Raw genomic sequence first — 17,165 nt, 5'->3', positions numbered from 1 at the left:
GCAGAGCCACCCACAGTGCCATGAACTTGGCTGTTGCTGCTTTCCTCTGAGAGTCCATCCCCCCCAACAGTATCCAAAGTGGTATATCTTTTAGAGAGGGGGATGACCACAGGGGACTCCTGCACTACCTTCCTGAGTCTTTTACTGTTCCTGATGGTCACCTATTCCCTTTCTGCCTGTGTAATCTTCACCTGCGGTGTGACCACCTCACTAAACGTGCTATCCATGACTTGCTCAGCATCGCGGATGTTCCACAATGAGTCCACCCGCAGTGGAAATCCGGTTAGCTAGAAGCTGCATTTGGACACACCTTCCGTACACATGGTTTCAGAAATGTCACAAAACCACACAGAATAGATGGGTGTAATGTCTACCATTCAAATAACTTCAATCAAACAGGAACTTGAAATAAATATTGAAGTTACTAGCCTAGAAGGAATCAATTTAGTCGCTGGCCTTTAGTTACCCTGTTTTAAATTCCATTCAGTATCAGATCAACTGATCTAAGCTTGTGGTTACTAGAATGTTGCTCTCATGCACAACCTTTAAGATATTCCATACAGATTCCATGTGAAGCCTTTCATAGAGCTGTCAGAATATCCAGCCTCTTGGCTACTAGTCCTATTACTTGGAATATGTTCACACTAAAATAATATCTGCACAGAGTTTCATCTGTTGTCCTGATTTAGGTAGAGTATGTAGACAGATAATGGTTAGTCTCAGGGAAAATAATGACTCCTCTTTGTATTTCCATCAATACCACCGGTGCCATCAGTCCTCTTGATTTGCTCTGTTTTTTTTGAGCTTCAAGTTCACTGTCTTAAATGTTCTTCTTCTACTTTTACTACAAAGAAGTCAGGAACCATTGCATATCTCTTGCTATCCTGCCACTTCAAACCTGAGAAATCCTTTAACTGTCTTCCCCATACAGCCTGCATGTTTTTAAAAGAAAGAACTTGGAATTGATGTAGCGCCTTTCATGCCCTGCGAAATGCTTTAGAGACAATTATATATTTTTGAAGTATAGTGATCATTGTAATGTAATTGCCCTCCTCAAGGGCATTTCAGAATGGGCAATAAATGCTAGCCGAGACAGCAACTCCACACCCCTAGAAAGAATAAAACAAAGGAAATGTGACATGGCAAGCTCCCACAAATAGCAAAGTGATAAGGACCAGATAATTTGTTTTTTAAGTTTGGGTTGAGGGGTAATTATTATGTCATATGGCAACATGGATGAAACATCCATGTATTTCAATATGCCCAGCAGCCAAACTGTTGAGCGGAAAGGTTCAAAAACAATTCTAATGAAATCACAGGACATGGGAAGGTAAGATTCACAGAGGTACAAGCCTGCATGGCTGATGGAACAAACTTTAAAACCCATGGTAATTCTCAAATGTAAAACCATGCTGAACATTAAGGTCCATGCAAGAGATTTTGTGCGTGTCCATGACAATGATTGGATGAATGAGGATGGAGTGAAGTTACGAATTGATTTATATGTGGAATAAGTGTCCCGGTAGCCTATGTAAAGAATGCAGCTTACTAATGCGGGACATGTTCAGATCTGATATAACTTAAGAGTGCCTGTGAAGAAATAACACCTGCATTGCAGTTATTCAAGGGGGGGGGGTTAACGTTCATAGTTCAACCTGTGGATGTGTGCCTCAACAAGCCATTCAAGGATCATGTTCACCCTGAATGGAACAGGTGGGCGGCTGATGGAAAGAAAACCTTCGCAAAGAGTGCTGTCCGGCTTGATGTTTTGTGTGGTTTCATTATCAAATTGTGCACCAAGTGTCATCAGATCGTTCAAAAAAAACTGCAGAATATCCAATCCAATGGATGGAGAGGATGATAATTTGTTGCGGAGGGAGGATTCTGAAAGTGAAAATGCCACACCTGATCCAGAGTGGGATCCTTAAGATGATGCCGTAGCCAAAGTGACTTAGAATGAATTCAATGAACTCTTTGCGTTGGATACCTAAGACAATGAATTTGATGGTTTGAGAGCATTTTGATTGTGGATAAAGGTATACCTGTACAATTAATTCATTCAATAAACTGTACAACATTAAAATTTAATGATATACTGGTGATATGCTTTTTTGTTCAAAGTTCAACATGCTTAGCACATCATGAGCACCGGTGGTTCACATTTTTTGAGGCTTCAAATGTCGACTTACGTACTGCGATCTACAGGATTTTAAACTATTCATTAATTACTCTTGAAATCTGTTTTCACAGAGTAGTTACTTGTCCTGCATTACCTGGCCCTCTACCACAAAATTACTGTCAGGGTGGCACACCTGAAATACAACTGCTGGGCCACACATCTGGCGGCACTGACAGCACTGCCAGATGCCCACCTCTGAGGACCTCAAGCTCTGGGATGGATGATGATCCCCTCCCGGGATACGGTGAAGATGCCGGTGTTTCACTGGGAGAAGGAATCTGCGAAACGCCCATGTTGCATTGCGCCTCAGTGTCCCACTGCAGACGGCAGCACGCTCCAGTGGAATGCACAGAGCTAGATCTTCAGGAGTATCTGATGGATGTGCAGTGTGAATGTGCAGTGGTTGCACAGGATACTGCAGCACACTCCCGGCCCTCAGGACCACATGAAGGGCGAACTGCAGCTTCCTGTAGCTCTGGATCTTGCTGTTGTATAAAGGGATCGTGCATAGGGGACCATGGTGAGAACAGACCAGAAGAAGGCTTCAACAGTGGATGTGGTAACTCTCAGCATCGCAATCTACCCGCTGGAAATAACTGGGTAAGTTATTTCAATTAAAATGTGTATGTTATGTGCTTTGATGTCTGAGGCACATTTGGAAATAATCACAGACTTGTTTCTTGTTTTCCTCTTAAGGTAATTTTTGTCTTTTCATCTTGCCCTTTCATACTAGGCATCACTCCCAGCTGAGAAATGGGCACATTAATAACCCAAAGCTTCTTTATCTGTACACGTTTCTCCTCTCACTGTGAAAGCCACAAAAGAAGCTGTACAAATGCCTAGTTATGAAAGAAAATTGAAGTACTGATAAGAACAGACAAACAAAGGTGGATTGGCCACTATTTTATAGAGACTTAAGTCAAATTGCGATTTCCTCACATGGGATTCCAGGGTTTAGAGGGTCAAATTCCGTGATTCCATCAATTTTCTAATCAAGGACATTGGTTAATAGTAACAGCGTAAATCGAATTGTGGAATTTTCCTGGATATTTATTGCTGTTTTTGAAGGTTGCAGTCTGCAATTCCATCTATTTTTCTGTGAAGATGGCAAATCAATGGAAATAATAAATTGCTGTATAGAATTCATAGTATTCATGGGCTGTTTGGAACGTATAAATGTCATTCGTAGAGTTCAACGGAACAGAGTTAAATAATATTACATTGATATCCTGGAGTGTTATGCTCTATTGCCTCTGAGGTCAGGGGTAACTTTCAGAGTCTTTGTTTTTTTGGAAATGTCACCTGAGGTTAGACATCTCCTTGAGTTGGGAAGAGTCCGTGACTACAAAAATTGCTGCTCATCTGTTGGGAAAAGTGGCTCAATAAGCTGACATATAAGCTTTCTTGTTCCTTATTTTCTTTATTCTAATAATTGCACCAGTGTGATGTTTCCATTTTCACACACTGTTTGACCTTGTAACTCTGAGTCATGCTATCAATGGAACTTGGTCAACTGCCCAAGCTTGTTACACTAGAGAACTGTCGACACAGAGATTTATGATCAGCAAGAGTGACACCCACTGCAAACCCCATTTGGAGTGAATGGAGCTGTATTATTAACGGTGACCTGTGTTTTTAAAGGAAAAATAAGACAAAATATCTTTGAATGGCATTTGGCAGATCTATATTGGGCAAGCTCTCATGGGCGCCAAATGTCTAGACATCTTAAAAGTTTTGTCCAATGGAAAAATGGACAAGAAAAAAACTTGTCAACCATGTTTTCCCACTTCTGGCCAACAACCTTTTTCTATGCTAATTATCTCCATCTTATTATTTCTATTACCTTGATTTTATTGATGATGCTACCATCATGGTTCCTTTGAATTTTTTTCTCTTTCTTCCCCCTCAGCTCCGCCTATGCCATCCTGGATCTGGAATTTCCAAATCCCATGATCAGAGGGTCAAGTCAGGTCTTCTGCTGACCACTGTAATCTGAGGTGACTGTGGCCCAGTTTTCTCCCTTTTGGCTCCTTAAGCATGAAGGGTATGAAGGGTGGCTCTGGCCACTGCTGCAAAGGAGGTTTCTCTCTATCCTCTTTATGTTAACCACCATAGATCGCAGCGCAACATGTAAGTCGACCTGGCGTATTTCTTGCTGCCAAAAATCATGTTTGGGCTATTCAGTGTATAAGTCGACACCCGCCTCCTCCTCCTCCTCCCCCGCCCCTCCCCCAAGCAACACCCTCACTTTTTTTCTGCTAAGAAAGGCTATACTGACATTGAGTCGGCCTCAATTTTGCACCACAGAAGTTCACGTTTTATTCAGCTTATAAGTCGGTACATGGATCAAGCAGGCGATACGGGCTGTGTTACCAAGATGACATGCGGGAGTTTAAGGCATGTTCGTACAGAGCGCAAACTGTGCGTGGCGAATGATGAACAGAAATGGGCCCTCCTGGAATAAGAACAAAGTACCGAGGCTGAAGATCATAACATCTGCTAACTAGCCAAATAACTGTGCTGCAGCAAAGGAATTTGGTGTTAGTGAAAAACTGGTGCAAGAATGGAAGAAGGAATCTTCCCTGAAGAAGGTGCCCAAGACCAAATGTGCCTTGAGAACAGGGACCAGCCACTGGCCTGAACTTGAGAAGCATGGATCTGAGTGGGTCCTCAAAAATCACCAGAATGGTTACATCATCCCAGAATTGCGGTGTGTATATACACATTTAAGTGGGCCAAATTAAACCCTTAGTCTAGTAAAGATTTCAGAGTAACAGCCTGTTGGTGCAATTGCTCTTTGGAATGAAAGTGTCTAGTGTTGCGGCAGAAGGCCAAGTTTGCTCCGAGATTACCAAAAGTCCTCTGTCAAAATTAGTTTCCAGAGATTCATCATCAGACCATGGCAAAAACACGAGTACCCATTTATGTCACATCAACAACATGGATGTAATGCTCATGCATTTTGACATACCAAGCAGCCAAACTCGAGTGGAAAGGTTAGAAAACAGTTCTAGTGAAAACCACAAGACATGAGAAGACAAGGTTCTAGTGGTACCAGGCTGCATGCTGCCAGGATGAAGTTCAATCCGATGGTAATTTTCAAACATAAAACCATGCAAAAAATCAAATTCCCTGCAGGAAGTTTTGTACATGATGAATGAAATTGGAGTAAGTTGCACATTGATTAATTTGTGGAATAGCCTATGTAAAGAACACAGCTTATTAGTGTGGGACATGTTGAGACCCCACATACCCGATGAGTACCTGCAGTTATACCACATTGCAGTTATACCAAGGGGTCTGATACATAGTTCAACCTTTGGATGTGTGCCTTAATAAGCTGTTCAAGTTGAATGGAATTGGTCGATGGCTGACAGAGAAAAAACCTTCATCACCCTGCTCTCATGCCCACATGTCCATCCTTGGCCTGCTGCAATGTTCCAGTGAAGCTCAACGCAAACTGGAGGAACAGCACCTCATCTTCCGACTAGGCACTTTATAGCCTGCTGGATTTAATATTGAGTTCAACAACTTCAGATCATGAACTTTTTCCTCCATCCCCACCCCTTTCCGATCACCCTTTTTCTAATTACTTATATTTTTTAAACATATTTTTCTTTTCCCACCTATTTCCACTATTTTTAAATGTATTTCCATCAATTGTTTCATCTCCACCTTTTAGCCTATTTTGATCCCTTTCCCACCACCCCCCCCCCCCCCCGCGCCCCCCCCCCCCACCCCCACCCCCCACCTGACCCCCACTATGGCTATCTGTCACTTGCTCGTCCTGCTTGCTACCCTTAATGTCACCGTTAGCACATTCCTTCGCTAATATCACCACCGTCAACACTCCCTTTGTCCTTTTGTCTATGACATCTTTGGCAATCTCTTCTTTGCCTCCACCTATCACTGGCCCTCTATCCAGCTCTACCTGTCCCACCCCCCTCAACCAGTTTATATTTCTATATTTCCTCAGTTCTGATGAAGAGTCATACGGACTCGAAACGTTCACTGTATTCCTCTCCGCAGGTGCTGTCAGACCTGCTGAGTTTTTGCAGCTACTTTTATTTTTATTTTTGTTTCAGATTTCCAGCATCCACAGTATTTTGCTTTAACATTTTTCTAGGTTTTGCTCATGCATTTAAGAACATCAGACCATCTCTTGTGTGGATTACCCATTTAGATTATTCAAATGATCATTGGATTATGTATCTACTTTACACCTTTCTTTATTAGGTTGGTGATTTAGAAAATCTACTTGACCAAGCTTGTGAACTGACTCAAAGTGAGACTTTTTTTCTCCTTACTTCTTTCCCTCACCATGGGCTTCTCTCCCTGGATTTTTCTTTGAATTACTACTCACGTTGGGAGAAGCTCGACAAAGGAAAACCTTTTCTTAAAGGTTACTTACCTCAAATCCACCACAAAACATAACCTGAATTTGAACTGTCCTCCCAAAAAACACCCACTTTCCTTTGACGAGGCTATTCTGCCACATTTAATTTAGATTAAGGGGATATAACTAACCCCTTTGCCCCATTCCCCTTAATTTCTGCCCAAACCTACCCACAGTAATTATTACTACTATAATTGCTACCACAAATCAGCAGCCTTAAGGGCTGCCATAAGGTGCATACCACCTTGAGGAGGCCAGTTTGTGTGCTGCTATTAAAGGTTGGCATTTCTTTGCCTGAATTATTGCCTCCTCTACCTAACCATTGGGAAGACTGCCGTTTTCAACCCCGGTCACCAATTCCAGGCCATTGCCACAGACTCTATCCTTCTCCTTCAACTGAAACAGATGGTTCACAATCTCCCTGAGATTAACTTTCTATCTGCACCTCTGTTCCCAGCTTAAGCATTGCCATGCTTCCACAATCCTAACATTCCCAATTATTGTCCATATCTTGTCTTATCTGTGGTGAAAACTTCATCCACCTCTTTTTCAGCTCCAAACTCGGATTTCTCCAATGTCACCTTGGCTAACCACCTGCCCTCTACCCTTTGTAAACTTCAGCCTATTCGAGATTCTTCTGCTTGTATCTTGTGGCACACCAAGTCCATCACTAATCTACATCAGTTCCTGATTACCAACATTTTCATCCTTGTGTTTAAATCCCTCCAGGGTTTTACTGCTCCCTATTTGTTTAACCTAATTCAGCCTGCTTTGACATCTGCTTTCAATTGTCTAAGCTCCCCATACTAATTCCTTCCCTAAATTCATTGCTCATTCACTGCCATTAGGACCCATCTTAAAACCCGCTTCTGGCTCGGTGGGTGTTTGATCCTTGCACCTTATGAATGTTTGTTTTTCTCTGCTAAGGGTATTAAATAACTGCAAGCTACTTTTGTTATGTTTAGATAATGACTTGCCTACAAGCATGTAAATCGTATAAATGTGTGCACATCTAATGCAGTTAAGAAATTACATTCTTGCTCTTACTTCAGAGATAGTCTTTTAGAGGGTTTTCAATAAGATTTATTGTTGTGACTTAGCAGCATCCATCACCTAAAAAGGAATAAAAGTTACATGCAATTGCTTGTGAATTGCTTTAAAGTACCATGTCTGTCATTCAATGCCAATAATGTCCTACAAACAGCCAAGAGATAATTAATCAGTTGATCTATTTTTTGGCAGCATTTGTTGAGAGAGAATTGCTGGTCAAGACATTCTAGTTTTCAAGTAGTGTCAAGGGATTATTAACTCCCTGAAGTAAGTCTTATTTTAAGGTCTCATCTGAATTGCAGAACCTACCTCAGTACTCCACTGGAGAGTCATAGAATCATAGAAGGGTTACAACAGAGAAGGAAGCTATTCAGCCCATTGAACATATGCTGGGTCGTTGCAAGAGCAAATTAGCTAGTCCTACTCCCCCACCCTTTCTTTGTAGATATGAAAGTTTTTTCCCCTTCAGATACTTATCCAATTCCTGTTTGAAAGTCATAATTGAATCTGCCTCTACTACAAACTCGGGCAGTGCATTCCAGATCATTTGCACTTACTACTGTGTAAAAAAAAAGCTTTCCTCAGGTCACTATTGGTTCTTTTGCCAACCACTTTAAAACTGTGCCCTCTCCTTCTCAACCCTTCCAGTAATGGAACAGTTTCTCTCCATCTACTCTGTCTAGACCACTCATAATTTTGAACACTGCTATCAAATTCCTCCTCTGCCTTGTCTTCCCTAAGGAGAACAGCCCCAGCTTCTCCAATCTATCATTGTTAATAAAGTGCCTAATCTCTGGAACCATTCCCCAAATCTTTTTGAACCACCTGTAAAACCTTCACAACTTGCTAAAGTATGATGCCCAGAAGTAGATACAACACTGCAATGAAGGCTGCACCAGTATTTTGTGGAGGTTCTTAATAACTTCCTTAGCCTAGATTATGAGCTCAAATGCTGGCATGATGTTTGAACCAACAACTTTTGCCCCAGAAATGCTGTACCTCCATCTACAAACTGGATGCTACCAATTTAAGCCAATTCGATGCGCACAACCTTGCTTGTCAAGAAATTGCCAAATTGTGAAATGTCCAACTCCAGTGACATATTTTGGGTTAACTTTTCAAAATATGGCCTCATGTTACTTTTATTGGTGCAGTGGGTGAACTGTCTATGCTGGATCTTGGATAAATGACCAAGGTCAAGTTTTTCTGTCACAAGGAGATTCTTGGAGTATCCTCACAATAGAAGAAGTTCTTATCAAGGGCTGATGCATATTGTGGATTGAAGGAAAGGAGGAGGAGGTAAAAGATGCAGAAACAAAATGCAAGCGGTGGAGGATCAGCATTGTGAATTTGGGTATGAACTAAGGGGGAGAGAAAATAAACGAGCAAAGGGAGAAGTGTGTTTTTTTCTCATTTCTTGCTTTCCTGAAAATGAGATCACGTTGATTCAGAATGAAAATGCTATTAAGTTATCTTGATGGTCAACTTTGGTTTCTGTCATTTTTCTGTCTCTAATTGCAATATTAAATTGTTGCTATTTCCTGTTGTCCCTTCAGGTGTGCACACTTAGCTCCCTCAGACTCCAATCGAAGCTCGGGTACTCAAACTGAAGAGCTACGTCATTTAGAAAACAGGAGTTCCACAGGAAATGGTGAATGGCATGAAGGTGCTTGAACCTCTTCAGCCACCTTGGCTCTCATACCCTGACGGTGGTTCCTGAACCTGTGAAGACCCTTTACCAGCTGCAGTGTTTTGATACCTTAGGTTGTCTCTGCAATTCCATCGACAGTACAGAGTCAAGAATGTAATAAACATTGATTGGAGCAATTAATTTCTGGCACTAGGTGCACAGTTTTAATTCCTTGCTAATATGGTGAGGTAATGGTATTTGGAAGCCTAGAGGGATTTACACAGTCTACGTCAATGATTAGGACCAGTTGATCCTTAGCAATCCAGGTGATACAAAATCTTGTTACATTCTTAAGATTAAAGGGTGCACGTTATCCATTTAGACAATCAAGCTGCGGATTGTTACTGAGGCAGTATTTCTGTCTGTGCTATTCCTATGATGTCTTTCTGTAATGGGATTACATTTAAGAAGATGTAGCCATACAATTGTTTGCCTATTGTTGATATATCATTAGCTCAGCAGTACTGCACATGCATATTTTATAACAGCACCTGAAACAGGTCGTAAGAAACTCATTCAAAATATCATAAGGGGGCTGACATTCCTCAACATGCTAAAGGTGAAAATACAATTTGAGTTTCCTTCTAGGGGAAAGCATGAAGAACATTACATACAACACAGATATCTGACAGAGGAACTTAATACTGTGATCCTAACACTGCAGAATTTTATCTTCTGACAGATTTTAATAAGGTCGTGAGATCAACAATCGGTTTACCTGTACATGTGACTAATTTGTTAGCATTAGGCATTTGCAAAATATTTTGTTAATTTTGCAATGACAGTTGAGATTAAGAATCTTTGACCATTGATATAACTTGTTGAATTAAATGGAAGTTGGTGGAATTTCTCAGGGTAAGAGTTTTATGTTTTACAGTTTTCTTTTTAATGAAGAAGTCAGTAGGGTCAAAGCTTGGCCACAAATAGAGTATGATTTCTGACCCCTCATCAGCATAACCAACCCATGATGTCATGGCTGTCTAAAGTTCCTCAGGGGGTGTTGGGATGGTGGAGCAAGACTTCCACCTGCCCACTGACAATGTTAATGACCCACCCCGTCTGAAATACAGCGGTTAAGTCCATTCGAAAGGTTTAAACGGGCACCTGTGTTATTTCTAGCACATCTGGGACACCCACCTGAGTGGTGAGGTAGAATTTTGTTGTGGCATTTTGCTTCACTATTGCTCAGCGAGATTCGAAAAGAAACCCTGGCCCCTTTTGTCGCTATCAATACTGCAGTGAAACCAGACCATGGAATTTTCAAATCCAGCCCAATTCTCCCCTTCCAGAACTGACAGGCATTGCTAAGGGCACAACTAAGGGAAGCACGTCGTATGATATTCCTGCCAATTTTGCCAGTAGGTGGCCGTACATGACCCACCCCTCAAAAGTACCAGCTTTCTGACATGACTGAAAAGGGGGAAATTCTGCCAGATCTGGGTTCTACTCAAGTTTTGTTTCTTCCCCTGACCACCACAACTGCCAGTAAACCAACTGTGCCCCTTCCACTCCAAGTCTTGGAACTTAAGGACCTATGTTTTCAGGCTTCAAGTTTGTACTACAGATTAAGAGATCATCTGCCTCATGGTAAATTGTCCATGTTCTCCTTAAGGCAGTAATTAATGCAGGGCCCCAGACACTATCAGCTCTCTGCCTTTCCCAAATGGCTATTCCTTGCATGTAAGCCTAGATAGCAGGTGTTAGAGGAGATGATTATTCAATTGTGGAAGCCACTATGACTGTGCCCGATCTTATTCTTATTTCCATACAAGTTCACTTCTATCCACTGCATAGCAATCACAAGAGGCAACCATGCCTCACTTTTCCATTTCTGAGCACAGCCGCATGAATGTTCAAACCAGTCAGCACAGCACTAACCAGGGAACAAGCCTTACACCTTAGCACCACACACTTTATTTGTACCGGCAAGCTCATTTGGGTACATATGAGGACTGAACACTCAGGATCAATGTCATTGTAGTGTTTCATCCCAAAGTGGCCTCCCAACTGCAAAATAGCCTTTTAAAATAAATCAGACGTGAATCCATCATAAAAAAAATTGGTGGGGGGGGGGCGGTGGTGCAGGGACTGTGACTGTCAGCTATCTACATTACTTCAGATAATGGCATTTCTTTGTGTACATCAAAATTCTTAATATCTATCAAGAATAGTTCCTGAATAATTGTTCTGCTCCTGGCAGTGGAGATGAAATTCCATAAAGAGCAAAGATTTAGGTCCCAAGTTCTGTTCAAATTGCAGTTACTAATGGAATCATCTGCTGATGTTGTTAATGGCCTCGGCAATTGTTTGCGCAAGTTTTTTTTGGCTCTGCCTGGTGCTAAGAGCTCTGGCTTCCTGTTTGCACTAGGCATTGTGAAATGAAGTTAGGCAATATTTTCAAGATTAATTGTGATGAGTTAGTTAATTATGCAAAAATTTGAACAGAGTTGACTAGAGAACAGTTGACACATTGGCTGATTGCAGCCCTCTTATACCTGAAAGGAGCCGATACCCTTCAGATGTCAATGGTTGAAATGAACATTGTACCTTAATAGGATAACAATCCAACTCCCAGTTTTGCAATTTCTGAATTAATTTCATTGTACACCTGGTTTCTGAATAAGTAAGCCTGTAATGTCCAATGTTCCAACTTCAGAAGAAAACATTGAACCCAATCACAAGTGCATATTGCCAATTTTGGACATTATTGAATTGTCAGTTAATTCTGGCATGCTGGGTGAAATCAAACTAATGTCCTAACTCTTGTTTCTCCAGTCCATTTGCTGAGAAAACTCATTGGCTCAGTTTTCAACATGCCATATTTCTGAATTTATGCTTTCATTTTCTCAAGATCAATAATCCACTCAAACAGATCAGCAATCTTAGGTTTTTGTGTAATTAATCTTCATTTCTCAGCACAATTAGAGTTCCAGGAACACCGACAAGATCTCCTACAACTCAAAGGTGCATCGTTATATTGAGAAGCTTAGCTTGGATGATGAAATGCTACTCTATAGATCTGGGCTATCAGTATTTATAAAAAGAGCATTGAATGAGCCTCAGACATCAGTGCTTTCTGAATTGCACTGGGTCTATTAAATTAAAACAGTACGAGATTTTACTATGTTCAGTAGACCCTGTTCAAAATATTCCACTCATGCAAGCTAACAGGAAAACAAATGTGAAAAGGTCATCCTGCCTACCAAGCCCATTCTTTGTTGCCAGCAGCCAGCAATCATCATCGTTCTACACAGCAATTGATATCTCCAGTTACTCTCTTAAACATTAATTCTGTTCCTAACCAGATGCTCACCCGGTTCTATTTCCAAAGGTGTTAATTGACAGCATTAACTGCTTGATGTGGAAATCTGAGTCTGTGCATAAAATCTAATGCTTAATGCTCATTCGTTTCTGCTCATCTTCTAATTTTGCACTTGACATCCATGCCAAGACGAACTCTCCATTTCATATACATTACCCTTTTTCTTATTTTAAAAACCTGGATTGTGCTTTTGTTTTTCCTCTCCCAGTGAAAATAAGTTCAGTTCGGCAAGTCTCCAATCACAATCACTAGCCTTTAGACGTGTAATCATGCACCCTTGAACTTTCTCCAATGACAACATGTAAGTTTTTTTTTCACGAGAAGAGCAGAGCCTTTTATTGTTATTAGACAGGTGCGGTGGTACTTTTCGGCTTTTAATATATCTGTTAGTAGATGTTGCTAAAATGTTTCCTCTACAATTATTTCTTAATTTTTAGCCTTTGAATACTTTGGCCAGTCATGCCAATTAGTGAGAGAGTTAGCACCGCTTGGAGTAAGAGAGCTGGGGAAAAATTTATACGGAAAAGACGGTATGCAATATCAACCCAGGAAACCTAACCCTTAGGTCAGGAGAAGTAGATACATTTGCTTTAATTTAGGAATCATGTTAGTATGCTGACGGGGTGAGGGATCGATGCAAGGATAAACCTGCCGTATGGATCTGTAACTAAGAAGCTAAGCGAAAGGCACATGTTGGTTTTTCAGTTTCACTTTTACAGATATGCATGGACAGAGGGGATAGGGTTACTACAGTCTTGCCAAGTAAAACATATCAATATTCTTTGTTTAGGATTATTGTTTGGAACATCAGCCTTCTGGGGCAGCTGAGTGAAAGAATGCCTGGCTTGTTCTTTATGTCTGTGCCATTCCCAGCCAAGAAGATAGGCTAGAGGCTTGCTGACAGGTTTCAGTGTGTACCATCTACAAAATGCATTGGCACAACTTGCCAATGCCCTACAAATCCACGATCTCTGCCATCTAGCTGGTTAAGGGCAGTGTGCATATGGAGACACCATCACACATCGTCCTGACTTGCAAAAATGATTGCTGTTCCTTCATTGTGGCTGGAACTTCCTAACAGCACGATGTAAGCGCTTTCACCAGATGGACTGGGTTTAAGGGGATGGATCACCACCTCAAGAGGTCAATACTCCTTGTTGTAAAGCATTAGTATGTTGGAAGTTTGAAAATACTGGGATGGCACTGTCTTGTATTGAGGTTTGCATTTTATTTTTTCCCAGTTGGTGCTCCTCCTCTCCCGCAGGCAGTAACTCATGTTATGAAGTTCCGTTTGTGCTGGCAAGCCTAGCCCAGGTGACTGTGTGCACGAGTTTGAACAGAGTGAAATTAAAGCTATTTCACAGTGGAGGCATTGACATTGATCTCTAGTCTTGTACTCTCCGACATTCACATATGCACACTGGTAACAATTGGGAGCAAGAAGTTGCCTTGCGCACAGCTAATAATACCGTCGCTTCAGCTGTGATCACTTAACTTAGCAGAGACCAGGAACAGACTATGACTTTTAAAATCTGTGCAAGTCAATAATATATCACAAGAGACATTTCTTAAAAAGTCCTCTGCTTACCACCTTCTGAACAGTTTTTTAAAGTTTCTAATTTTTTTTTGCTGGGTGGATCTGGAGTGGATGATTTTTTTAGCTTTGCAAATGTACATTCTTTGCAGCACCTCATCACAAAGGAACTGAGGTGGCAGCACTTAACAGAGCTTAGCAGTGCTTCCATGTGCCAGAGAACACTGGAACGACGCTGTTGTAACTCTTGTGCCAAGTGTAATCCAGATGGACTTTCCATTGTGAGATGTTGGTTCATACAAGAACTCTTATTTCATTCCATTTAATTGACAAATATTCCATGATTGCTTTCGTAAAAGAAGAGCAATTTCTTCAGGGGAAGGAGAATGCAACTTGCTCCCTGAAATCTGCTCAGGGGCATTAGTTCCAACCCTTGCAGTGAAACTGTTGCTTGAATAGGACGACCTTCAACAAAAAGTTTGGCATATTGTTTCTCCATTTGTTTGCAAAGCTACAAGGTTGTCACCTACATCATGCTGTTAATTCCCCTGATGTTTCAGTCAGTGTTGGACCAGGTTCTCCAGACCAGGCTAGGCCTAGGTTGGCCGTCCAACTTATTTTAGCTGGAGTGATGGTTGAAGTTGTGTGGGCTGGTTGGGGGCAGGGAAGATGGGGGCAGAAGGGAAAAGAAGAAAATGTCACTCAAGTTGCTTAATCCTGGTGGGTGCTACTAATCCACCCATAGGCCGGGTAACCGGTCAAAATCAACCAGGTAATCTACATGCCAATGTCTTGCTTGCACCCCATTGTCTTCCAGGAGGTAAAGGCGTTACCCAAACCGGGTTGGGTCCTTCTTTAAACATGCAAGTTAGAGTCCAATTATATCATCTAACCCTGATTTCAGTATTAATTCTGGCACAAGTGGGCAAAAGAATCTAGGACTTGAAAAAGCCAGGAGGTGAAGGATTGCTCCTTATGGCCCCAGAGGGAAAATTTAGGCCCTTCTGCCCTGGGCTTTTTCTTGTGTGGCACTCCCCTGGTACCCTGTTTCCCATGACGTATTTTCTTAAAGGAGAGCCTTCAAGTGCTGGTCAGCCGGTAGACTCTTGCCCTAACTTGCTCTTGCTGGCCAGCTGCACCTTTCTGCCCATTTCAGGCAGGCAGTTAACCAGAATATGGAGGTGAGACTCAGGAGATAATTGTACTGGTGAACCTTCATTCTTCATCATCAATCCATCAGGGTTGGGTACAATTGGTTCTCTCCTCAGTCCATTGCTCGCCTGAGTCCCAATACTAGTTGCATTACCCTTTTGGTGGATATCCATGTCCCCTACTGGAAAATCAATATATATAGGTGTCCCCCCCTGCCCCCAGCCATTACAGGATGAATTCCAGTCATGGGAAACTATATGAGGATAGACTTGAAGTGCTGGGAGCAGTGAAGGCTAAGTGGAGATTTAATAGAAGTTTTCATAGAGTGCATAGGGAAAGAGTGTTTCCTCAGGTTGGAGAATTATTGAGGAGGGTTTATCAATGTAATATTATCACTAGGAGTGTGAGGAGAGAGGTTAGAAATACTATACAGAGAGTTGTTGGAGCATGGCATACTTTGTCATAAGAAATAGCTGAGATTGAGACCATTGCTCCTTTAAAGGAAACATTGAATCGGTATTCAAAACAAAAGAAGATATGAGACAATGAGGAGAGCACGAGGCATTGCGATTAGTTATGGATTGTTTTGGCAAAGAGCTGTCACAGACACTTGGACTGAGTGACCTCCTGTCCTGTAAACCTCTCTGTCTCTACCTCCCTACTGTCAAATAAAAGACTGGGCACTTGGGTGAAATACTGAGTCGTGATGGCTGTTACCTGTGGAACTGTAGTTCAGTGTGAGTCATTACCTATCTTTGCAGAGCAGTCACTGTTATCAGCGCAATAACTGATTTATTTTAGAAGTTACGTACTGGCTGTAAAATACATTCGAACACCCTGAAGATGTGAAAAGTGCTATGTTAGTACATGCCTTTTCTTCCTAAAGAGGAGGGGAGAAATAGGTAATCTGCTCAACCAAATGGCCTTATTCTGTTGTGTTTCACCCTTCTTCATTAAACACTGTCTCAATGTGAAGTATAGGGGTCGGCCTGACACTGCAGAACATTGTTTTGTTGTTTGCTCCCTGTTGCTCTATGATCCATTGGTTACAGTTTTTCACAGGCCTTGTGGATGAGGCAAACTTCATAACTGCTGCAAAGCTCTAACCGTCACTGTGATGCTAACCAGCTCCTGATATCTGATATTATAATAGGCAGAGCAGAAAGATTTGGCAGATCACTGTACAAAAAAATAAATTGCAAAAGCACATCATTGTTTTTGCATGTATATCCCATGAAAATATCAGGGATCAGAGCATTATTTTGCGAATAAAACAATTTACTTGAATAACAACGAAGAGGTATTTATGCATACACGGAAGTATGCCTTCCTCGTGTTTCTACTGAATGGTGTTTCTCAGTCCATTCCTCAGGGAGATATTGGTGCACTTGGTGTTTTCTCAGTCGCACTGTCAGGTGCGCCCATCCTCTCAGCTTAAGCGTGTGGGTCGCAGGAAGAATAGTTAACAGCTTGTTAAAAATGAAATTGCACGTCATGTCAATTTCATTGTCATTATTAAATGATTATTGAGATTACTGGGTTGTTTTGCCATTTGAAAATGTGGCTTTTGGTGGCGCATGCAAATCGTTTCTTGATTAAATTTACCAGATGTGTTTGCAATGCGAAAGCTTCAATTACCCTGTTGCCCTGGGAAGTAAGGAGTGCCTTTGTTTTCTGAACAATTACTTTTAAGAACAGCAAACCATATATTTAAAAGAAATGATTAATAAGCCCCGTGCAGCGTTTTTCCTGGCTTGGAGGGGAGCGGAAAGGGATCAGTTCAGTCATGCAGCCGCCCTTCTTGCCTCATTCCCCTGTAGGGAAAGAATTCAAGCTCAGCTC

General features: G+C 41.6%; 1 protein-coding gene across 1 annotated transcript in view; it reads left to right on the top strand.

Annotated features, from left to right (window-relative positions):
• Positions 1-10,159, top strand: part of eda2r (ectodysplasin A2 receptor) — a 30,581-nt gene extending 20,422 nt beyond the window's left edge. Inside the window, exons 9-10 of the mRNA XM_078546278.1 lie at positions 2,251-2,779; positions 9,182-10,159. Of these exons, the coding sequence (XP_078402404.1) occupies positions 2,251-2,779; positions 9,182-9,235 (583 nt within the window). The 3' untranslated portion in view covers positions 9,236-10,159. The remainder of the gene's footprint in view (positions 1-2,250; positions 2,780-9,181) is intronic.
• The last annotated feature ends 7,006 nt before the right edge of the window (positions 10,160-17,165 follow it).

This window comes from Cetorhinus maximus, chromosome 8 (genome assembly GCF_964194155.1).
Source record: "Cetorhinus maximus chromosome 8, sCetMax3.hap1.1, whole genome shotgun sequence".
Lineage (NCBI taxonomy): Eukaryota > Metazoa > Chordata > Chondrichthyes > Lamniformes > Cetorhinidae > Cetorhinus > Cetorhinus maximus.
This window is presented reverse-complemented; position numbering and strand designations above follow the sequence as displayed.